Source organism: Tamandua tetradactyla, chromosome 7 (assembly GCF_023851605.1).
Source record: "Tamandua tetradactyla isolate mTamTet1 chromosome 7, mTamTet1.pri, whole genome shotgun sequence".
Classification (NCBI taxonomy): Eukaryota; Metazoa; Chordata; class Mammalia; order Pilosa; family Myrmecophagidae; genus Tamandua; species Tamandua tetradactyla.
In genome coordinates this window covers 113,656,728-113,681,279 of record NC_135333.1, presented here as the reverse complement: position 1 = coordinate 113,681,279, position 24,552 = coordinate 113,656,728, and the positions used below count along the sequence as shown (strand labels likewise).

Genomic DNA, 24,552 nt, shown 5'->3' with positions numbered 1-24,552 from the left:
GTGTCATTGTGAGCCCATGGACATTCCCGCCCCCGATTTTTTTTTAAACTTGTTCCCTTCATTTTTATCCCTACTCTAACTTCTCACCCCAAAGGCACCCACTGTGATGTGTAATATGTAGTTCCTAAATAGACTGGATTTTTCTCGAGTAGGACAGCTGGGTCATAGGGTTTACACATGTCTAAATTCACTGAGTAATACTACGTCGCCTTCCAGAAATGCCTGTGCCAGCCCACACTCTCACCCTCAATGCACAAGGGTTTCCTCCTGCCTCTCCTTCAGCAGTTGGTAACATCCACCTTTCTAATCCTTGCCATTCTGATCTCAGGGTTCTCATCTTCAACTTTCTAAGGGCCAATGAGAGGCAGCATCTCTTCAAGTCCTTGTTACCTGTTTGCTCTCTCCCTTCTGTGAACTGCCAATTAGACCCCTGGCTGACTTCCCGCTGGGTCTCCTATCCCTCACTGGTGATACAGGAGTTCCGTATATATTTTAGGCATTAAACTTTTTGCAGACTATCAAATCTGTTAACTTGGTTTTTTCTATAGTCTTTCACTGACCTGAAATTGTTAATTTTGGAGTGGCCAAGTCAAATAGAATTTTTACCCTTGGTTTGACTCATAGGGTTTGCTCAAGAAGTCCTTACCCGCACCTAAGTTACAAGGTCGTTATAATTGTAAATAGTCATCTGCTAGCTTGATAGTTTTACCTTCAAGTCTGATTTTAATGCATCCGGGGTCTCCCATGGTCTATGATATAAGCCAGACCCCAGCTCTATGCTCTCTGGGTGCTGAGTCTTTCCACTAACCTCACCAATGAATAAGTCACCCTTTGATTGTGGCCACCTCCATCAAATATCAAGTGTACCTTGTATAAAGGGGCCTGTTTTTGAGCTCTCTATTCTGTCCCAATGTTCCATTTACCTGTTCCTACACAACACGTTTTTTTATTATTATGGCTCTCTAATCCTCCAAGGCCCCTTTTGTTTTACTTTTTCAAAACTGACTTTACTACAAATGGGCTTTATTCTTTCATATAAATTATAGAATTATCCTACCAAGCTCTTCAAAAGAAATACAGCTGTAATTTTTCATTGTGTTTGCACTGAATTTATAAATTGATTTAAAGAGAATTGATATCTTTAAAATATTCAGTCAAATTATTCCTGAGTATGGTATAGGTCCATTTAACCAGACTTCCTTTTATGTTTTTTAATGGTTTTACATTTTTCTCCATAAATAGCATGTGAATACTTTATTAGGTTATATCCTCAATGCTTCATTGTTTAATCACTGTTTTTTTTTACATTGTACATTTCTCTATTATTAAACTCTCTAGGCATTCCTAGATTATACCATCTCGATCTTTAACATCTCTTTCTTTCTGATTCCATTTATGTCCCCAGCCCTCCTCCCTCTATCATTCTCACATGCAGCTTCATTCAGTGTTTTAACATAATTACATTACAGTTAGGTAGTATTGTACTGTCCATTTCTGAGTTTTTGTATCCAGTCCTGTTGCACAGTCCGTATCCCTTTAGCTCCAATTACCCATTATCTTACCCTATTTCTATCTCCTGATGTTCTCTGTTACCAATGACATATTCCAAGTTTATTCACTAATGTCGGTTCATATCAGTGAGACCATACAGTATTTGTCCTTTAGTTTTTGGCTAGTCACACTCAGCATAATGTTCTCTAGGTCCATCCATGTTGTTACACACTTCATAAGTTTATTCTGTCTTAGAGCTGCATAATGTTCCATCGTATGTATATACCACAGTTTGTTTAGCCACTCGTCTGTTGATGGACATTTTGGCTGTTTCCATCTCCTTGCAATTGTAAATAATGCTGCTATAAACATTGGTGTGCAAATGTCCGTTTGTGTCTTTGCCCTTAAGTCCTCTGAGTAGATGCCTAGCAATAGTATTGCTGGGTCATAAAGCAATTCTATATTCAGCTTTTTGAGGAACCGCCAAACTGCCTTCCACAGTGGTTGCACCATTTGACATTCCCACCAACAGTGGATAAGTGTGCCCCTTTCTCTGCATCCTCTCCAGCACTTGTCATTTTCTGTTTTGTTGATAATGGCCATTCTGGTGGGTGTGAGATGATATCTCATTGTGGTTTTGATTTGCATTTCTCTAATGGCCAGGGACATTGAGCATCTCTTCATGTGCCTTTTGGCCATTTGTATTTCCTCTTCTGAGAAGTGTTCAAGTCTTTTTCCCATTTTGTAATTGGATTGGCTGTCTTTTTGTTGTTGAGTTGAACAATCTCTTTATAAATTCTAGATACTAGACCTTTATCTGATATGTCGTTTCCAAATATTGTCTCCCATTGTGTAGGCTGTCTTTTTACTTTCTTGATGAAGTTCTTTGATGCACAAAAGTGTTTAATTTTGAGGTGCTCCCATTTATTTATTTATTTCTTCAGTGCTCTTGCTTTAGGTGTAAGGTCCATAATACCGCCTCCAATTATAAGATTCATAAGATATCTCCCTACATTTTCTTCTAACTGTTTTATGGTCTTAGACCTAATGTTTAGATCTTTGATCCATTTGAGTTAACTTTTGTATAGGGTGTGAGATACGGGTCCTCTTTCATTCTTTTGCATATGGATATCCAATTCTCTAGGCACCATTTATTGAAGAGACTGTTCTGTCCCAGATGAGTTGGCTTGACTGCCTTATCAAAGATCAAATGTCCATAGATGAGAGGGTCTATATCTGAGCACTCTATTCGATTCCATTGGTCGATATATCTATCTTTATGCCAGTACCATGCTGTTTTGACCACTGTGGCTTCATAATATGCCTTAAAGTCAGGCAGCGTGAGACCTCCAGCTTCGTTTTTTTTCCTCATGATACTTTTAGCAATTCGGGGCACCCTGCCCTTCCAGATAAATTTGCTTATTGGTTTTTCTATTTCTGAAAAGTAAGTTGTTGGGATTTTGATTGGTATTGTGTTGAATCTGTAAATCAATTTAGGTAGAACTGACATCTTAACTATATTTAGTCTTCCAATCCATGAACATGGTATGCCCGTCCATCTATTTAGGTCTTCTGTGATTTCTTTTAACAGTTTCTTGTAGTTTTCTTTGTATAGGTCTTTTGTCTCCTTAGTTAAATTTATTCCTAAGTATTTTATTCTTTTAGTTGCAATTGTAAATGGAATTCGTTTCTTGATTTCCCCCTCAGTTTGTTCATTGCTAGTGTTTAGAAACACTACAGATTTTTGAATGTTGATCTTGTAACCTGCCACTTTGCTGTACTCATTTATTAGCTCTAGTAATTTTGCTGTGGATTTTTCAGGGTTTTCGACGTATAGTATCATATCATCTGCAAACAGTGATAGTTTTACTTCTTCCTTTCCAATTTTGATGCCTTGTATTTTTTTCTTGTCTAATTGCTCTGGCTAGAACTTCCAACATGATGGTGAATAACAGTGGTGATAGTGGACATCCTTGTCTTGTTCCTGATCTTAGGGGGAAAGTTTTCAATTTTTCCCCATTGAGGATGATATTAGCTGTGGGTTTTTCATATATTCCCTTTATCATTTTAAGGAAATTCCCTTGTATTCCTATCCTTTGAAGTATTTTCAACAGGAAAGGATGTTGAATCTTGTCAAATGCCTTCTTTGCATCAATTGAGATGATCATGTGATTTTTCTGCTTTGATTTGTTGATATGGTGTATTACATAAATTGATTTTCTTATGTTGAACCATCCTTGCATACCTGGGATGAATCCTACTTGGTCATGATGTATAATTCTTTTAATGTGTTGCTGGATTCAATTTGCTAGAATTTTTGTTGAGGATTTTTGGATCTATATTCATTAGAGAGATTGGTCTGTAGTTTTCTTTTTTTGTAATATCTTTGCCTGGTTTTGGTATGAGGGTGATGTTGGCTTCATAGAATGAATTAGATAGCTTTCCCTCCACTTCAATTTTTTTGAAGAGTTTGAATTCTTTCTGGAATGTTTGGTAGAATTCACATGTGAAGCCGTCTGGTCCTGGACTTTTCTTTTTGGGAAGCTTTTGAATGACTGATTCAATTTCTTTACTTGTGATTGGTTTGTTGAGGTCATCTATTTCTTTTTGAGTCAAAGTTGGTTGTTCATGCCTTTCTAGGAACTTGTCCATTTCATCTACATTGTTGTATTTATTAGCATAAAGTTGTTCATAGTATCCTGTTATTACCTCCTTCATTTCTGTGAGGTCAGTGATTATGTCTCCTCTTCCATTTCTGATCTTATTTATTTGCGTCCTCTCTCTTCTTCTTTTTGTCAGTCTTGCTAAGGGCCCATCAATCTTATTGATTTTCTCATAGAACCAACTTCTGGTCTTATTGATTTTCTCTATTGTTTTCATGCTCTCAATTTCATTTATTTCTGCTCTAATCTTTGTTATTTCTTTCCTTTTGCTTGCTTTGAGGTTAGTTTGCTGTTCTTTCTCCAGTTCTTCCAAGTGGACAGTTAATTCCCGAATTTTTGCCCTTTCTTCTTTTTTGATATAGGCATTTAGGGCAATAAATTTCCCTCTTAGCACTGTCTTTGCTGCATCCCATAGGTTTTGATATGTTGTGTTTTCATTTTCATTCACCTCGAGATATTTACTAATTTCTTTTGTAATTTCTTCCTTGACCCACTGGTTGTTTAAGAGTGTGTTGTTGAGCCTCCACGTATTTGTGGATTTTCTGGCTCTCTGCCTATTATTGATTTCCAACTTCATTCCTTTATGATCTGAGAAAGTGTTGTGTATGATTTCAATCTTTTTAAATTTTTTGAGACTTGCTTTGTGACCCAGCATATGGTCTATCTTTGAGAATGATCCATGAGCACTTGAGAAAAAGGTGTATCCTGCTGTTGTGGGGTGTAATGTCCTATAAATGTCTGTTAAGTCTAGCTCATTTACTGTAATATTCAAATTCTCTGTTTCTTTATTGATCCTCTGTCTAGATGTTCTGTCCATTGATGAGAGTGGGGAATTGAAGTCTCCAACTATTATGGTAGATGTGTCTATTGCCCTTTTCAGTATTTGCAGTGTATGCCTCACATATTTTGGGGCATTCTGGTTCAGTGCGTAAATATTCATGATTGTTATGTCTTATGTTGAATTGTTCCTTTTATTAGTAGATAGTATCCTTCTTTGTCTCTTTTAACTGTTTTACATTTGAAGTCTAATTTGTTGGATATTAGTACAGCTACTCCTGCTCTTTTCTGGTTGTTATTTGCATGAAATATCTTTTCCCAACCTTTCACTTTCAACCTATGTTTATCTTTGAGTCTAAGATGTGTTTCCTGTAGACAGCATATAGAAGGATCCTGTTTTTTTTAATCCATTCTGCCAGTCTATGTCTTTTGATTGGGAAGTTCAGTCCATTAACATTTAGTGTTATTACTGTTTGGGTAGTACTTTCCTCTACCATTTTGCCTTTTGTATTTTATATATCATATCTAATTTTCCTTCTTTCTACACTCTTCTCCACATCTCTGTCTTCTGTCTTTTCGTATCTGTCTCTAGCGCTCCCTTTAGTATTTCTTGCAGAGCTGGTCTCTTGGTCACAAATTCTCTCAGTGACTTTTTGTCTGAAAATGTTTTAATTTCTCCCTCATTTTTGAAGGACAATTTTGCTGGATATAGAAGTCTTGGTTGGCAGTTTTTCTCTTTTAGTAATTTAAATATATCCTCCCACTGTCTTCTTGCCTCCATGGTTTCTGCTGAGAAATCTACACATAGTCTTATTGGGTTTCCCTCGTATGTGATGGATTGCTTTTCTCTTGCTGCTTTCAAGATCCTCTCTTTCTCTTTAACCTCTGACATTCTAACTAGTAAGTGTCTTGGAGAACGTCTATTTGGATCTATTCTCTTTGGGGTGTGCTGCACTTCTTGGATCTGTAATTTTAGGTCTTTCATAAGAGTTGGGAAATTTTCAGTGATAATTTCTTCCATTAGTTTTTCTCCTCCTTTTCCCTTCTCTTCTCCTTCCAGGACACCCACAACACGTATATTTGTGCGCTTCATATTATCATTCAATTCCCTGAGCCCCTGCTCATATTTTTCCATTCTTTTCCCTATAGTTTCTGTTTCTTTTTGGATTTCAGATGTTCCATCCTCCAGTTCACTAATTCTAACCTCTGTCTCTTGAAATCTACCATTGTAGGTTTCCATTGTTTTTTTCATCTCGTCTACTGTATCTTTCATTCCCATAAGTTCTGTGATTTGTTTTTTCAGACTTTCCATTTCTTCTTTTTGTTCATTCCTTGCCTTCTTCATGTCCTCCCTCAATTCATTGATTTGGTTTTTGATGAGATTTTCCATTTCTGTTCGTATATTCAGAATTAGTTGTCTCAGCTCCTGTATCTCATTTGAACTATTGGTTTGTTCCTTTGACTGGGCCATATCTTCAATTTTCCTGGTGTGATTTGTTATTTTTTGCTGGCGTCTGGACATTTAATTACCTTAATTAGTTTATTCTGGAGATTGCTTTCACTTATCTTACCTAGGTTTTTCTTGCTAGATGAGTTTGTTGTCTATCTGTTCATTGACCTTCAGTTCAGCTTTTTCTGGGCCTCTAGCTTAAGTTTTGTTTAACAGAGGGTAATTTTTCAGTTCTTGTTTTCTTGTTTCTTGTCCTACTTGTAAGGTGACTTCCCTCCCCACCCTTAGGAGGGTCTACATAAGTATTACAGACTCGTTTAATCACTTTTAAAAGTAGTATCTTATTTTTTATTGCATCTTCTAATTGCTTATCACTGAAATTGACAAACGCTTTTGGTTTTTGTAAGTTGACCTTGTAGCTAGTACCACTCAACCCCTCCTGTTATTTTTAATAGTGTCTGATCGTTTGTTGATTTTGTTGGCTTTTCTACGTAGCTGATTCGCTTATCTGGAAATAACATTCTCTTTCTTTTCTTCCAGTCCTCACACGCTGTATTACCCAGGGTTCTCTAGAGAAACAAAACCAATGGGAGAGATCTGCAAATATGAGATTTATATAGGGGTCTCATGCAACTGTGGGAATGGAAGAGCCCAAAATCTGCACAGCAGGCTGTGCAACTGGCGGCTCTGGTGAGGGGTCTACACGAACTCCACAGGAGAGGCTCGCTGGCTGAAGAAACAGTGAAAACATCTCTCTTCTTCCTTAAAAGCCTTCAACTGATTGGATTATCTCATCGTTGGGAGAGCCGTATTAGTTGATTGCAGATGTAATCAGCCACAAATGCAATCAACTGACTGATCATTTAATACACTAGCCATCTGGTTTATCACCCAGTCACGAGATATCCTTGCAGCAACGGTCAGGCCAGTTGCCTGACCAACAACTGGGCATCGTCACTTGGCTAAGTTGACACTAGACCCTCACCATCACACACAACTCATGTTGTTGTCCTGGTCAGGAATTCCAGTACTATGTCCAGCCTAGACAAGGCATGGGGCTCCTTGTCTTGCTCCAGGTCTTCCCTGCAATGTGTCTGAAGTTCCTCCTTTAGGTATGGCCTCCACCAGTCTCTGCCCTTTATACAGTCCTTTTGCATTCCTGCCCAGCACCTGTTCTCATGTCATTCCACTTGCTTAGAAATCCCTCCATTCTTCTGACTTTCCAAAACCCTTCAGAGTCCAGCTCAAGTCTCACTTTTTCACAAAACCTCTCTCCAACCCACAACCAGCTCCTACTCTGAACTCCTGAGACAGACTCGAATGGTCAATTGACAATAAGTGACAATAAATAAATGATGAACTGCTTTGAAAATTTTCTTGGTCTAATATCCATTTAATTTTGCACATTTACATCTATCCAGATAAACAGTTGGCTCCAAGGATGTGTGTTAACCCCCCTTAATTCTCTACACTATATAACACTAATTTAATATGTAGTGTTGCATGATCAGTGGCCCAATTCCACATTTTACTAGCTTTAAGGCCAGAAGGCAAGGCTGGAGCTCAAGGTTGGAAGAACAAAGAGTAGGGAAGGCATGGGAAGTCCCCCTACCCCAGATAGGAAGCCCGAGGCCTGTTCTCTGCAACCAGATGCTTTCTCTGTACCCTTGCAGATACCATATTTCTTCTCAGAAGCCCAGAAGGCATATATCGCAATCCTCATTTTACAGAAGGAGAAACAAGGCTCACAGATCAACTAACTTTTCATACAGCTGCTAAATGTCAGAAATGGCATTTGTATCAATGTTTCCTGACTCTCGGTATTTATCGCAGTCCTTCACTGTGGCAGTCTCTCCATAGATTCACCACTGCCACAGCCGGGAAGGCAGCAGGCAGGGCACACATGGGCTCAGGATGGTCCCCTTGAAAGCAATCCCACTTCAAGGGATTCATTTTAAGGAAATGAGTGGAGATGTGTGTGAAGATGTATTTACCAATATTCAGCACAGAGCCATTTATCAAAAATTCCATTGAGAAGGGACAAAAAGCAAGACCCAAAAGTTAGAAGACAAAAAGAAATGACAAAAGTCTTTTTTTTTTTTTTGGTCACCCATGGGGTCATAAGCCAGGCAGACAGGCAGGTGGCCACCAGAGAAACACAGCAATGAAAGGGGCCAGCAGGAACGAGTCAGCAGCAGCCACGCCAGGGCAGGCTCAGGGCACAGGCCTTGGCAACTGAAGCAGCCTGTGACTTGGCCAGAGCCTTTCCACGGCCATGGTCGGGGCAGGAACCAATCGCAACCTGGAAGTGGGTGGGAAGGCAGCACCCTGTTGGGGCTGCAGCCTTGCCTTCGTCAGCTTCCTGTCTGGTGTCACCAGGTCTCCTCCCAGCCAGGTCTGCAATTCTCTTTGTTCTGGGCCGCTTACAAATAGGCCTTTAATTAAGGCTCTCTGAGGTGGCCATGACCGCCTTGTAAAGCTGGCAGGCTTTCTTCTGCCCACCTGAGGATGGCATCTCACTGGCCAGTGTGCACTATCCCTTCGGAAGGCCTTGCCGGCTGCATGTGAGCAAGGCGTAGCCACCTTGACCGCACAGAGTAGGGGTGAAGGTGGGGGAGGCACTTCCTACCACGGGGCACTTTGTATTCACTTACTCCTCCCCATAACCCAGCAGGGCATGGATTGCCATTCATATGTTACAAATAAAGAAACTGGGGAGACATGTCTTGGTTCACAAATCTAGTTCATGGCCGGGCTGGGCTCCAAATATCTTTTTTTTATCTCCAGAGCCCACACTACCATCATCTCCAATCAGGACAGACATCTGGGCACAGTCATGGCTCCCCCAGCCCATCTGCACAGAGACCCTCAGTGAAGGGGTCCGATGTGACACTGAACGCTCTGGGTTGAGACCGATGGCCAAGGAACAGTTAGCAGGGGCCTTCATTGAAAAATGCTCCATGGAGGATTCATTGCCTCACATTGTTTAACAGTATACCAAGAAATAAATCTCACATAATCATTGGACATGTATTGAGAACTTCCCAGGTATTTGCTAGTTCCAGGGTTAAGATGAGAAGAGAGAAAGCCACGGTTCTCTCTTGGATGCCTGGCAGATGTTTGACCCAGCAAAGGCTTAGGCTATGAAAGTGCAGTCCAGCCAAGCTGCCCACGGAAGTGCTCCAAAACCCCACCAGCCATTCACCTTGTCCCCTTGGCATGTCCCTCCCACCAGAAGTCCCTGTTCCGGAGCCTACACCCTCAGTGTTCTCACCCCAGGATTCTGTGGGAGTCTATCCAGAGGGCCCAAATTGGGAGGCCTAGAAAGTCCTTGCCCTTTGGGACCCACGGCTGGCACTGTCCAACTCCCTCACAGATTTCCATAGCACCACCGCTGCCCGTTCTTCAGGTCCCAAAAACAAAAAATTGAGCCACTGCCTTGCATTCCCCAAACACCCACTCTCGTTGATGACTGACCCATTCGCCCCGAGAGGAGACAGGAGGGCAAAAGGTGAGGGCACTGGCAGGAAGCATGGGGGGTTATTTTTAGCCTACACTAGGTCAGCATTTGGTTGTGGCTGGGTCAGGAAACAGGCTCATCGGGGAGTCATCTTCATACAAAGGCAATCATCACGGGAGGCGCTTGGATTGCTTTACGTGGAAAGGTTTATGGGCCAAATCCCTGGGTCAGGGAAGACCTCCTGGCTCTGTCCACTATCTGCCCACCAAAGCCATCCAAAGGGAGGAAGGGGAGAGCTAAAGAACATGGCTTTAGGAACAGCCATGGACATCCCCGTGGGTCCTCTGAGGAGAGGAACTGACGGCATTTCAGAAACCTGGACGACACCCACCCACATGACACCTTCCTTCCCAGTGGCTGCATACACACCAAGATTCTGTCACGCCCATGTCAGCCCCCAACCCCTCAGCCCAAGCCTAGGGGGGTCCTTCCCTCCACCTGTGGCTTCCCTGACTTCCGAACGTGCTAAATGTCGGCAGCCCCATGTGATGCCACCCCTTCCTACCTTCAAACACCCATGTCTCTGCTGGGTCCCGCGAACCTAGTACAGTCCCTAGGGAAACTAAGAAGTATTAAGTATTTATTGAACGAATGAACAAATATGCATAGTGTAGTCTCCAAATCAGAGATGGAGTCATTTCTCCTCTCCTGCCAATTATGTCCCCACTCCCCCCAATCTTCAAACCCACCTCCCCCTCTCTTCCACGAAGCCTTTCCTGATTAATCCCTGTAGCTCTGGGGGTGTGCCAGGCTCCCATCCCTACAACCTGTCCCACTGGTAATGATACCCAGTGCGATGAAGTCCCTCCCTGCTTCTGTATTTGACTCTCTAACTCAGTTTCTCCCATGTCCTAGTTGGTATTCCATGATTTCTATCATCCTAGGAACACCCAAGTTCTATCCCAAGACTATCCCTTCCCACCCCACTCAAATTCCTGCCCCTATTTCTACCCCTGGCCAGGCGCTGGGCCGGAATAAGATAGGAGAAGCTGACCTTGACAATGAACAATGGAACATGCTTCAGAGATGGGGAGAAGGCAAGGAAGCCTTGAACAAGAGGTTGTGACACAGCCCCTATCTTGGGGCAGGCCACCCTGAGACCAGGTTACAGCTCTACAGCCTGAAGCCCAGTTATGCCCCTTGCAGAGAAGGGTTCAGAGAGGAGGCTCCACCTGAGGTTGCAGCACCCATGTCCTGCACTCACAGTGTGGAATCCAGGAACCCCTTGCCCTTCTCCATTTTTTTTTTTTTTTTTTTTTTTTTTTGGTGGCAATAGGATTGGGAGAAGCAATAAGGAAGCTTGTAAAAGGGCTTTGAAGATGAAATAGGGCCTGTGGCCAGAGATTGTTGACACAACCACAGTGAAGAGGCAGGCGGGGTTGACTCTCTAAGGTCAGAGTGATGCCAAGCCAATAAAACGCAGCTATTGTCTCTTTGCTGCCCTTTTGAATGCCAGCTATCCCTGGCGCATAAAAGGACCTGCCACAGCCCAGGGAGCACAGGCCTTTGGCTCCATCCTCTGCCAACTTCTCCGCTGTTCAGATACCTCCCTACCTCCATCATGACTTGTGGCTTCAGCTCTGTGAGCTGCGGATTCCTCCCCAGGAACTTCAGCTGCGCCTCGGCCTGCGGGCCCCGGCCCCGCCGCTGCTGCATCACGGCCGCCCCCTACCGCGGCATCTCCTGCTACCGCGGCCTCTCCGGGGGCTTCGGCAGCCGCAGCGTCTGCGGGGGCTTCCGCGCCGGCTCGTGCGGCCACAGCTTCGGCTACCGCTCCGGTGGCGTGTGCGGGCCCACCGCCCCCTGCATCACCAGCGTGTCGGTAAACGAGAGCCTCCTCACGCCCCTCAACCTGGAGATCGACCCCAGCGCTCAGTGCGTGAAGCACCAGGAGAAGGAGGAGATCAAGTGCCTCAACAGCAGGTTCGCTGCCTTCATCGATAAGGTGGGTGGCCTTGATCACACCCTTCCTGAATCCTCATCCGTGTGCACAGCCAGGGCTGGACATTGAAGGGGGAGTCAGAGGTGGGCCCTTGCCCGTGGAAGCTCCAGACCGAAAGAGAACATAGTCCTTCCTCTAGGACACAGATAGAAAGGCATACAGACAAGGATAGGATCAGAAGCTCCAGGTCTGATAGGGGAGACAAACTGAAAAAGCATAAGCACAACTAGGAGCAGAACTATAGCCTTCTGTGCTTTCAGATAATATCGTCGACTTGAACAAGGTAAGAGAAGAATGCTCTTGAGCAAAGGGCTGACAGGTAGGGGATAAATGCATTTGAACCCAATTTTCAGAAGCTCCAGGTCTGATAGGGGAGACAAACTGAAAAAGCATAAGCACAACTAGGAGCAGAACTATAGCCTTCTGTGCTTTCAGATAATATCGTCGACTTGAACAAGGTAAGAGAAGAATGCTCTTGAGCAAAGGGCTGACAGGTAGGGGATAAATGCATTTGAACCCAATTTACTGTTTACAGGGCAAGGAGAGCTTTGCCCGGCTTCTAGAGTAAGGGCAGGGCTAGTGAGTGTGATCCTCGAAGACTGCCTGGAGGAGAATCTCATAGAGCACACAGGGCAGTTTCTGCACAGTTTCTACACTGTTCGTGGCCACTGATTGTGGAGCAAGGACCACAGGGGTTTGTCCAAGCCACCATGCTGGGGCCTGAATCCAGGGCTGAGTAATAGGCACAGCCCCTATTCTCGCGGACCTCAAGGGCAGCCAGGAAGCACGTGGTCTGGACAGCTGAAGCCACCTGCTGATGTCAGTGTCCAGCTGAAGTCTGCAACTGTCTTCTCCACTGAATCCAGGCAGCCACCCTTAGGCAGTTGGGTGAGGGTTAGGGAAAAAGGCCAAGGAAGAGCTTTCCAGAGCCAACCTTGAGAGTCACTGCTAGGGAGATGCCCACCAAGAAGGATAAAATGAAAATTAAAAAAAAGTTTTAAAAACAAAACCAGTCTGAAACTCCCAAGAGCGTGAGAGACCAAGGTTAGCATAAGAAAGGACCAAGCAGGGGTGTGGCGAATTTATTAAACAAAGGGATCTGGGGGGAGTGGGGGTGGGGGGCAGGCAGGGGAATGCATGTGAAAATTTCCTGGCGGCAGAATAGTTTATAATTTATACATAGTAGGAGCAGACCCCCCGTGAGGCAGAAGACCCGGGTGAGATTGAGTTCTTTCCTCTGGCATTGTTAAATCTTGGACAGTCAGTTAACCTCCCTGGTTCTGTTTCCTTTTCTGTAAAAGTGGGTGGATGTCCAAGGTGACAATTATTCTAATTGCATTGTTGTTGTAGGAGTTAAATAATTAGTGCATGCTTCATATTTCAACTGTTACAGTCTGCCTCTCTAGAAAGATCGATCTGTTCATTTTTACATGGACAATAGCACCCAACTGTGCGTTAGGCATGCAGGCGCTTTCGTGTACAAGACTGACTTAGTCTGCACGGAACCCTGTGATGTGGGCACTAGCCTCCTCACTTTGCAAAGGGGGTAAGTACTTGGCCACGGGCACACTGTTAACAGGCAATGGCAGAGGCCAGACTCAAGCTGGTTTCACACTTTCCAAAATGGGATGTCAATTGCTTGAGAAGAGACTGAACTTAGAGCTCAGGAAGGCACTTCCAGGGGGTGACCTGATTAAGCCTGGTGTGGTTTTTGAGAGAAAGACCATAATTCCCCACCAGGAAGAAGTCTGGCTCAGAGAGTTGGGGGGCTACCATTGTTTGTACTGAGACACCCTCTGGCCCTCTGATCTTACAAAAAAGATTCACAGGCTCTGCCTCTGGGTTGCAGGTGCGCTTCCTGGAGCAGCAGAACAAGCTGCTGGAGACCAAGTGGCAGTTCTACCAGAACCGCAGGTGCTGCGAGAGCAACCTGGAGCCGCTGTTCAATGGCTACATCGAGACGCTGAGGCGGGAGGCTGAGTGCGTGGAGGCCGACAGCGGGAGGCTGGCCTCAGAGCTCAACCACGTGCGGGAGGTGCTGGAGGGTTTCAAGAAGAGGTGAGTGCAGCAGGGAGTGAGGTTTGGAAAAAGGACAGGGATTAAATGAAAGCAGGATGGACTAAACCACAGAGGAACCTCCCAATAGGAAGTAGAGGGCATCAGGAGAATTGCAGAGCCTATTTTTCTTTTCTGGGAGGTTTAAACACTGGAGAGATTCTGAGCTGTCCCAACTGCTTTTCATCATTGGGTATTTGTTCATTAATTCAGCAAATATTCATTGAGCATCTACTGTATGCCAGGTGCCAGACTGGGCTCCAGGATGGGGAAGAGAGAAGAAAATAAGGAGGAGGGGGAAGGAAGGGGTGGGTTCCAGAACCAGGGCAGGGCTCTGCTCTCCAGGGAGTGGCATCCTAGAAGCAGAAGGGTAACCAACACAAATGTGGGCCACATCAGGAATAAGAGTCCCTAAAGGAGGAAGAGCATTGGATGACATGGGTTGGTTCGAGTGCCCAGAGGAAAAGGATGACCCCAAGTTCTTTCTAGATGAACACTTTGTGGATTCTGAGTCCATTTCCAAAAGACTCAAATTCTGGAATCCAGTTCTCTAGGCTTCTTTCTCTTTTTTCTCCCCAAATCCCAGCCTATTGAAGTTCTAGCCACTGAGCCCTGTCCCTTTTGTCCCCAGGTATGAAGAGGAGGTGGCACTAAGGGCCACTGCTGAGAATGAATTTGTGACCTTGAAGAAGGTGAGTGACGAAAAAACACTTACACTACAAATCAGAACAGAGGGCAGAGGCAGGAGAGAACTTCCCTGTGACTCAGAGAGGCAGGATGGCCTCCCTGAATCACACTCCCGCTTTCCCCCCCATCCTTTCCCCAAATGCTCCCTGGGTAGCCCAGACATCAGAGCTCTCTGCCTGCTTCTAGAAGGTCCATGTTCTCTCCCATAGGCTCCTCCCATCTGGCCACTGGCTTCCCACCTCCTCTTGCCCTGGGCCTGACACAGAGGGGGCATGCAATAAATGTTTGCTAAAAGAGCCCATGAATGCCAAGGAATGGCTACATCTTCAGACCAGCGATGGTGGGAAATGCTGGCGTGTATAGTAGACATTATTCCTCATGCCTTATCCTCACTCTTTACAAAGTGCCACAAGCTGGCCTCTCACCAGCACTTCCAGCCCCCCGATAGGAGGAGGGCAGGGATAATCATGAGGAAACCAAGGACAGAGGTTCAGAGTCTTGCTCCTAGTCACACTAGTTAGGAAAAGGCAGAGTCAAGCCCCGAGCTCACTTCTTCTAACCACAAATCCGGAATTCCCTCTATGCATTTCCGGAGTGGGGAATTGGCCCACTTTACACTAGAGCCTAAGGCTTGGTGATAGTGTGAGGTGTGTCCTAGAGGAGTCATCCCAGTGGGTGCTGGAGGAAATGCCCGGAGGTACCGGATCCCCTCCCTTCCCCAGACCTGCTCCTCGCCCTCATGCTGTGAGGGGCGTCACCAACCCCTTGACACCAGGCACTGGAATGAGCATCTCAGGACAGTTGCCAGGGAGTTTGCTCAGACCGAGACGTGCCCCTGCCTGCTGGGGGAAATGGGAGCTCTGTGTTGTCTCCAGTGAGGTGCCTTTGCTACCCTCTCCCTCTAGGACGTGGATTGTGCCTACGTAACCAAATCAGACCTGGAGGCCAACGTAGAGGCCCTGATTCAGGAGATCGACTTCCTGCGGCGACTGTATGAGGAGGTGAGGGGCCGCAGGGCAGTGGGCCGCAGGGCAGGGGCTTGCAGGGCAGGGGGGCATAAAAAGGTGAGGCACATTCTCAAGGGCTTGCCCTCACCTTGGCTCGGGGGCTCCTAGGAGTAGGTGTGGGGGAAGCAGTTCCAGGCACCGGAGCGGAGTTGAGAGCCCTTTGCCCTGTGGCTTCATGGCTACGATGATGGAAGTTATTACAAAGATGTAAACTCCGGTCCTAGACCCAAAGATTAAGATGGGAGGCCCTGGAGACAGGGACAGGGAAGGTCTGAGAGGGTGGGCTGTGGATAGTGGGGTTCTGGTCTAAGAAGTCTTTGCCACTCTTCCATCCCCACAGGAGATCCGCGTTCTCCAGTCCCACATCTCAGACACCTCGGTCATTGTCAAGATGGACAACAGCCGCGACTTGAACATGGACTGCATTGTGGCTGAGATCAAGGCTCAGTATGACGACATCGCCACCCGCAGCCGGGCTGAGGCCGAGTCCTGGTACCGCACCAAGGTGAGCGCGGCCCAGGACACCTGCCTTCTAGACGTGGCAGTGCGAGGGAGGCCGGGTGTATCTTAGAAGGGCTTCTTTTGCCTGGGGCTTCTGATGCCTAAGACAATTGTGGCGTGTCCTTCCCTAGGGAAGCAGGTTAGGGGGACATGAGCAGGCTGCCACGTGTAGTTGTACAGGCTGAGTACTACCCAACCTGCACAGTCATCTGTGGTGTCCTCCATGGGTGGGACGTCCCATCCTGCACCCCATGAGCGTCTCCCCTTCCCCCCAGTGCGAGGAGATGAAGGCCACAGTGATCAGGCACGGGGAGACCCTGCGCCGCACCAAGGAGGAGATCAACGAGCTGAACCGCATGATCCAGAGGCTGACGGCCGAGGTGGAGAACGCCAAGTGCCAGGTACGGGAGCCCGCCCACCCTTCAGTGTAGGGAGAGAGTGGGGTTAGCTGCAGCAGACGGATTCAAGTTAGACTCTGGAAAGGACTTCCCGGAAAATACTCTCACAGGTGGGTAATCCGATAGAAACACTCCAGATTGTCTGGGCTGGGGCACACGCGCGCCCATGTGTGTGTGTGTGTGTGTGTGTGTGTGCATGTGTTGGAGGGAGTGAGGAGATGAGAAAGAGAAAGAAGCTGATCAGAGATAGTGCCCCTGGATGGAAATCTAATGACCCTCTTGGAATCTGGTTAAAGCTCGTTTTCCCCTCCCCACCCTCCTCCCCAGAACACCAAGCTGGAGGCCGCAGTGACCCAGTCCGAGCAGCAGGGCGAGGCAGCCCTCAGTGACGCCCGCTGCAAGCTGGCGGAGCTGGAGGCCGCCCTGCAGAAGGCCAAGCAGGACATGGCCTGCCTGCTCAAGGAGTACCAGGAGGTGATGAACTCCAAGCTGGGCCTGGACATCGAGATCGCCACCTACAGGCGCCTGCTGGAGGGCGAGGAGCACAGGTGGGGGCCAACCCTGCTGCTTGCACACGCACACCACCTTGGCTTCTGCATATCTCAAACTCAATTTAAAGTACTAGCCCCTGGTAGACCCACAACTTTGTGGACTCAGATCTCAGAGAAGTGCACCTCTGACGTTGTTCTCCTCATTGCACAAGGCGAGTGCCACCGTGCTGTCCAGTGTCCCAGAGAGCCTAGGGCCCTGCCTGAATTAGAACCTAGGTATCCTGCCTCTCGGTCCAAAACATCCTCTCTCTTCCAAGATCCACTCCTGCTTGGGTCCTGTTCAGTTCACCCTGTCCTAGGGTGGAATTGTGGGCCAGACTCCAACGCTGGCCCCACGGGACTGCCCAAGCGGACCTTCCCTTCCCTAAAGCTGAGTTCAGTGGGTCTGTCAGATAGGGCTGTTCAAGCTGTACACTGCTCAAAGGCAGCCAGCTGCGGGGCAAACCAGAGCTGGATTCCTGCTGTACTCTACTTGCCAAAACAGTGTGCCCGGGCATGGCCACAACTGCCTCAAAAGACACCTTTTTCTACGTTGCACAAAGGTCTAAATATAGACCAGAAATAGCCCTGAGATAATCCATTTCAGCACCTCAGTGAAATTTGAGACTCTCATGCTAACCTCTTTTCTCTTTACCCTTTCTCACCTTCTCTCCACTCAGACTGTGTGAAGGTGTTGGATCTGTGAATGTCTGTAAGTATCTTAAGCCCTGAAAAGGAAAATATTTTAGCTTGGACAACAATAAGGATTCCCTGGGAGGAGTGGTTCCAATAATTACCCCAGTAAAGGGTAGTAGGTTGCTCATGGAGCAAAGGCGGATAACTTGCAGGAAGAACCTCATAGCATGAATGGGGTTGGGAGGGGGGAAGAATAGTAAAACATCATGGCCAGAAGGGACCTCAGATGTCACTCAGTAGAATTCCCACCTCGTGTAGATGAAACATTGAGGCTCAGGGAGGGGAAAGGACTTGCCCAAGGCCACACAGCAGAACCAGGACCAGAACCCGGGTCTCCTGACTCCCTGGCTAGTGTGCCCTCCACACCTTCAGAACTAGAGCTGAAGGCCTGTCGCGTGCTTCCCTGGAGGGCTGGAGACGTCGGAGAGGCCACAGGAAGGCAACTGGACGGGTGGGCCACCAGCCAGCCCTCCTGACCTTGTTCTCTCCCTGCAGGTGTCAGCAGCTCCCGGGGCGGGGTGGTCTGCGGCGACCTGTGCGTGACCGGCTCCCGGCCGGTGACGGGCAGCGTCTGCAGCGCCCCCTGCAGCGGCAACGTGGCAGTCAGCACCGGCATGTGCGCCCCCTGCGGCCCGCTCAGCACCAGCTGCGGAGGCGGTTCCTGCCGCGTGGGGAGGTGTTAGGCCTCCCGGCCAGAGTCAGGAAAGCCCTCCTGCCTGCCAGATGTGCCACTGCCCCAACCCATCCGAGACCAGCGGCACCTTGGTAGCTTTGCCCTCATGTTTTGAGAACACGCCACCCGGCTCCTTCCCATCAGCCACTCATCTTGTCCTGCTGGAAAGGGGCCTGCCGCTTGGGAATGGACCCCATTCCTTCCTTCTTGGCCCCTTCCAGGGAGAAGGGTTTTCCTTCCCTCAAAGGAGCACTGCTGGACTGCCCCCCATGTCTCTCTGGCCTCTTGTCTCCCATTTTTCTAATAAACTGGGGACCTGCCTTCTGTGCTGCAGTGTCTTGCTTTCTTGAAGTGAACCCATGTCCACTAACTGGTGAGCACCCAGCCCAGTGAGATCTGGCCTGTCCTCAGCCTGGACACCTGAAGGGCCTATCCCCGTATAGCACCACGCACCCTGGCCCAGCTGCCCTGACTGCCCTCATACGCCTTCCCCCTAAGTCACACCTGTCAGCTCAGGGTAGTTTGGGGTGTTGTCCGTCCAAGTGGTTCTGAAAAGAACGAGAGGGAAGCCATAGAGGGGAGGCAGTGTGTATGTGTGTGTTTGGTGTCCCCTCTCCCCACCCCACAACACTTTTTTTGGCACACTCTCACTCCAGCCCGCTTCCCCCTCAGGAGCCACCACTCAGCCACCCTCAGGATGGAGGCGCTGTGCCTGAACCCCACCTCACCCCATTCCCATTATCCTTCCCTGCTGCCCATCCAAAAAGGGGAGATGAGACCCGCACTGCCCACACACACCCCCGATCTTCTCCCCCACCCTCCACGCATACGCACCTCTTCAGCACCCAGGACAGCCTTCTCGGAAGTCCTGGAGCTGGTAAGAGGAGAGTAGACCACCTCCTCTTGACTCCCCACTCAATGCCATCAGCCTCTGATGCCTCAGAGCTTCAATCCCAAAGCCAAGATGCTTCCTAAGCCCCCCTCCTATCCTCTGCTCAGGAAGACTCTAGAGAGCTCCAGAGAGGAAGGCTTCAAGAAGCCCTTAGCCCATCTCAAAGAACAAGGCTTGGAATTGTCCTCCTGAGGCTCCAGCCCAGCTCTCGGCCAAGCTGCTCATTTCCTTCCTCACTGGCCCTCTTTATTCCTCCCCTTTGCCCAGCCCTTCGCTAGCTCCACTGCTGAACAGTCTCCTCCAGGCGCTAACCTTTCCCATTCATCTCACCAAGCTCTCCTTGGAGGACCCCTGCCACCTTCCTCGCTCCCTCCTATAATCTCTCTAGGGCTCCCTAAGACCTTCTAGACCCCATGCCTGGGTTCCCTCTGCTCCCCATCATCAGCTTTCCCTCCCACTTCCTGGCCCCTGAGTCTTGGGCTTCTCACCTCCTTATTTCCCCAGGCCAGGCTTCCTGCTCCTCCAGGCAGTGCTGCTCCCTGGCTCCCCAGTACAACCTTGCCCTTACGTACTAAAGAACCTTAAGGACCTTTTCTCTCCTCTCTGCACACTCTCCCTAAGCAATCACATGCTCACTCACAAGGAATACCCATGTCCCAACTCAGCTTCAGATTCACATGCCCCAGTGCTCCTAGGACCTAATGTGGGAGTCCTAAAGACCCCTTCCAACTCAACAGAGGCTGAACTCACTGTTCCCCACCCTCACAACCCCATTCTCTTCTCATCTTCTCTGCCAAGGTCATGAACACTATCGCACAAACCAGAACCTATAATGTGTACTTGCCTGCATACCTCCCTCAAAACGAATTAACCCCCGCAGACTTTCCTTTTCTACCTCCTTAGTACTTCTCTAAGCCGACTCCTCCCTCTCTCCTCACTGCTGCTCCCACGTTCCCGCTACCACCACCTTGGCTGCAGTTGTGCTCTGGTCTCCCTCCAGTTCTCTCTCTCTACTCAGCAGCTGGAGAGATCTTTGTAAAACACCAGTCTGACCTTTCGGTGGTTCCCCACTGCCCCTAGGGTCAAGTCCAGGCTCTTAAACATAACTCACCCATCTCATTGCCTCCCACTTTCCTCCCCAACTCTGGCTTAAGATGCACTGAACACCTGCAAAACTGAGGCACGGTGGGGGAGCGTTGGGCCAGAGGCTGTTAACGGGACCTTTCTGTTCTGACCCTCTTGAGAAGTGACTCTGGGCTGTGTTCTGGGATTTTAACACTCCCTGCTCAGGGACTTAAGGTAGGTACAGTAATGACCTTAGGAGATCAGTGAGGTGCCAGTTGGGATCCCCAGGGAGACTCCACGCCTCTGGAGGTGATGGACCTTCTACCCTATCGGTTCGAGGAAGCAGGCAAGGCGGAAGTGGCACACTCTTCATCTGTTGGCACCTACTATTCTTCATCCCTGAGCCCCACCTCCTTCACTGCTGCTGCCACCTCTCTATGAAGGAGACGAGTGGCTACAAAGAACTCTGGCCTTTGGTGCTGGGAGAAAATGAGAACGACAGTTGGAGGATTATTAACCAGGGAAGGCTTTGTGAAGGAATTCATGCTGACTGAGACCTAGGGGAAAAACAGTTTACTTATTTAATCAACAAAGAATGATTGAGCACCTTCTCTGAACCAGGAACCGTGATAGGAGCTTAGTTCATGTAAGTGAAGAAAATAGTCGAAGATGCCTGTTCCCAGCGAAGCTCATATTTTACAGAAAAAATAAACATAAAGAGTTAACCAGGAAAGAGAGATGGGAAATAGCAAATTAAAAGGTGGGGTTTGAGAAAGAGTATGGAAATATCAGTAGCTTAATAAGTTCGGCAAGGCTGGGAGAAACTGGGTGGCTGCTCTGAATTGCCCTCTAATAGTTTAAACCGTTCATTTCTACACTCTCCTCCACTCTCTCCTACATGAACCCCAACTCCACCCCATAAAAGCCTTCTTCATCCAAGGCCATTTCTTAGTCCTACTTTCCTTCAAGCACTTTTCCCATCATTTTGCACAAGTAGATTGGAAGCGCCAATGAATCAGGCCATTTACCCTTCATAGAGAGCCAACTGTCTCCTCCCTTGACAGACCGTTCTGCTCAAGGAGGGATCCTGTTCCTGGGCACTTCCTGACTGCTGCTGAGGAATATGAGTGATCTGGATACCAGATCTCTTTGGGCTGACAAACCCAAGACAAGGTGAGGGGTGGTGGTGATGCAATACCCTAAGTGACCAGACCCTCAGCATCTGCCCTGATCTTTACACCAGATGAAACTCATGCTCGGTCAGCCGACGGGTGGTATCACCCCACTACACGGGCAAAGGAACTGAGTTTCGAAAAGATAAACTGGTTGCCACATACACTCTTGGTGGCAAAGACAGGACAGTACTTTAAAACTCCATGCTTCCAGCCCCCAGTCTTTTTCTACTACTCCACTTTGCCTCCTGCTATGCAGAGGCTAGGAATGCTATGCAGTTATAATATAATAATAATAATAACTTTACTAATAATAGATACTAATTGTTTACTATTATGTGTCACACTATACTCTGAACTTTATTTGTATTCTCTCATTTAATCCTCCTGTAATTGATATCTTCAGAGATGGCCTCCAACAATTGCTTCCCTCTCTGTGCACACATGCCACTCCTCACATCAAAATGTGGAGCCTATTTTCCTTCCCTTCGAATCTGGGATGGCCCTGTGACTGTTGGCATATGGTGGAGGTGACTTTATGGGACTTCTAAGCCCAAGAATGAGAGAGGCCTCTCTCAAAACAATTTGTGGGTATGATTTTTGTCTTATGAAGTATATTAAATTTGATAGACTAGAAACCCATAACGTTTTTAAAGGAATTAAAGCAGCTCTAACTACAAGGAACAGAGACAGTTCAAAATGAACTGAATGATTGGGTCCCTAACCTCCTACAGTCAGGAAGTAGGCAGGGAAACTCTTTAGCTGCAAACATGGACCATTTCTCACGTAAAAGTAAGATGACTAAGAAAGAGGAGCTAAGAGCTGAGAAAAGCCACTTTCAGTGAGTAAAGCAGGGCTCTAATCAAATATATTTCCTGCTTATAGAACAGGAGGGATTAGCAAGATATGCCTGACTGTTTGGAATTGTTACAAATCTGTGATTGCTATGTGCATCCAACTTTACTCTTTCTAAATGGAAGCATCTATTATGTTTATCCATCCCTACTTCTTCACTGTATGATAGGTGTAGGAGACATATAAAAATTCTCTTTTCAATTCACAAGTCACAGATACAGATAAGCCATAATGGAGAAGCTTCACCAAAGAGAATCATCTGTATTTGGATCTGATCCAAAGCCAAGGTTCTGAACTTTAGCTTGAGGCCATAGTGGGACAAAACTTTAGGGGATTTTGGGAGGGTGACCACAGGTTATATGCGGAAGGAACATGAATCACTGTGGCCAGAGAGTGACCTGTGAGAGCGAGTGTCCAAAGCAGCCCCAACAATTCCTTCCCTCTGTTCAAGAGGTGGAACCTATCCCTTCTCTCAAATCTGGGATGGCCCTGTGACTGCTTTGATCAATAGAATATAGTAGAAGTAACCTTCTGGAGCTTCTGAGCTCATCATAATGGACTAACAGATTCTTCTTTCTTTCTTCCTCATAGACTCCAGCTACCAGGCTGTAAGCCCAAGCAGCCACATGAGAAAGGCTCATAAGCAGGAAAAACAAGGTCTCTGTATTTGTCAGCTACCAGTCTATTAACTCTCAGCTCCAAATTCACCCTTCAGTGCTTGCTGTGTGAAAATTGAGATGGGCCCTTTAAAATTTCTTCTTTGTCTGTTGGCACAATATTAAGCTTTGTCAACAGAGAGTACTGGAGCAACATTGCAGAAGAAAGAGGTTTTCCTTGTTCCAGTGTTCTCCTCTTGGCAGGTGTTTTAGTCAGTAAGCTGCTGGAATGCAATAAACCAGAAATGGAACAGCTTTTAAAAAACAGAATTAATTAAGTGGCAAGTTTACAGTTTTAAGGCTGTGCGAATGTCCAAATTAAGGCAAAGTTATGAAAATGTAGAAATTAAGGCATTCAGGGAAAGATACCTTGGTTCAAGAAGGCCAGTGATGTTCAGGGATTCTCTCTTAGCTGGAAAGACACAGGCAACATCTGGAGCTTTCTCTCCTCCTTTCATAAGGCTTCCCTGGGGGGGCATTTTCCTTCTGCTCCAAAGGTCTCTGGCTGTGTGGGCTCTGTTGATTCTGGTCACTCTAAAGCTTTTCCAAAAGTGTTCCCTCTTAAAGGACTCCAGTAAGCAACGCTTCCTTGAATGGGTGGAGACACATCTCCATGGAAAGCATCTAATCAAAAGCTACCACCCACAATTGTGTGGGTCAGATCTCCATGGAAACAATAAAAATGATTCCATCCAGCAATACTAATGAGCATTAAAGGACATGGCTTTTCTGAAATACATAATAGCTTCAAACCAGCACAGCAGGCTCCTGTAGTGTCCACAGCTTCTCCAGCACTTGGCTTCTATGGTGTAGACAGCTTCTAAAACACCCAGCTCCAAAAGTACAGGCAGCTGCACTGCTGCAGTATACAGGGCTCAGCAGAATCCTATGACCAGCAGCTTCTCCAGTGCCCTTTTCAGGTGGTTCCAGATGGAGACACCTCTTCATGACCAGTTTTCCCTAGCAGGCAGGAGGGTGGATTTCTGGCAAGTTCTACAGAGTGGATTCTAGCAAGTTGTACCAATACAGCACCATAGTGACCTCTCTGCCAGGAACCATGAGTCTTTTCCAATAAGACCTGGACTTCAGCCATAGAGAGCCCTCTTCCTCGAGTGTTCTATCTCAGATCTAGAGGAGGGGATGTTCCTTTCATCTGCAGCTCTTGTATTCCTTTTTTTTTTTTTTTTTAACATGGGCAGGCACCGGGAAACGAACCCGGGTCCTCGGGCATGGCAGGCAAGCACTCTTACCTGCTGAGCCACCATGGCCCGCCCAGCTCCTATATTCTTGAGGCGTCTTGCTTTTTGCTGGCCAACCCTAGGTACTCCAATCCCTTGTTATAGTTAATTATTTCTCTTCTCAAACTAATGTCTTCTGATTGGATCTTGACTAACAGAATCTGGCCAGCAGCCCCAAGTGAGCTGGCCACCACCAAATCCAGCCATGTGAGTAAGAACATTTTTTGGATATTTCAGCCAACCTATCACCCCAAACAACACCATGCAAAGCTAAAGAATAGCCC

At 47.1% G+C, this 24,552-nt stretch overlaps 1 protein-coding gene across 2 annotated transcripts; it reads left to right on the top strand.

Moving 5' to 3' along the window:
• Positions 1-9,102: 9,102 nt before the first annotated feature.
• LOC143642411 (keratin, type II cuticular Hb3) lies at positions 9,103-18,400 on the top strand. 2 transcript variants are annotated; one of them, XM_077110769.1, is made up of 10 exons: positions 9,103-9,110; positions 11,507-11,846; positions 13,693-13,901; positions 14,530-14,590; positions 15,491-15,586; positions 15,933-16,097; positions 16,369-16,494; positions 16,819-17,039; positions 17,702-17,733; positions 18,213-18,400. In XM_077110769.1, exons 1-10 carry the CDS (start codon positions 9,103-9,105, stop codon positions 18,398-18,400), a joined length of 1,446 nt encoding a protein of 481 aa, XP_076966884.1. The 2 variants fall into 2 exon arrangements, with proteins under 2 accessions (XP_076966884.1, XP_076966883.1); XM_077110768.1 differs by lacking the exon at positions 9,103-9,110 and having other exon boundaries at positions 11,463-11,846.
• The last annotated feature ends 6,152 nt before the right edge of the window (positions 18,401-24,552 follow it).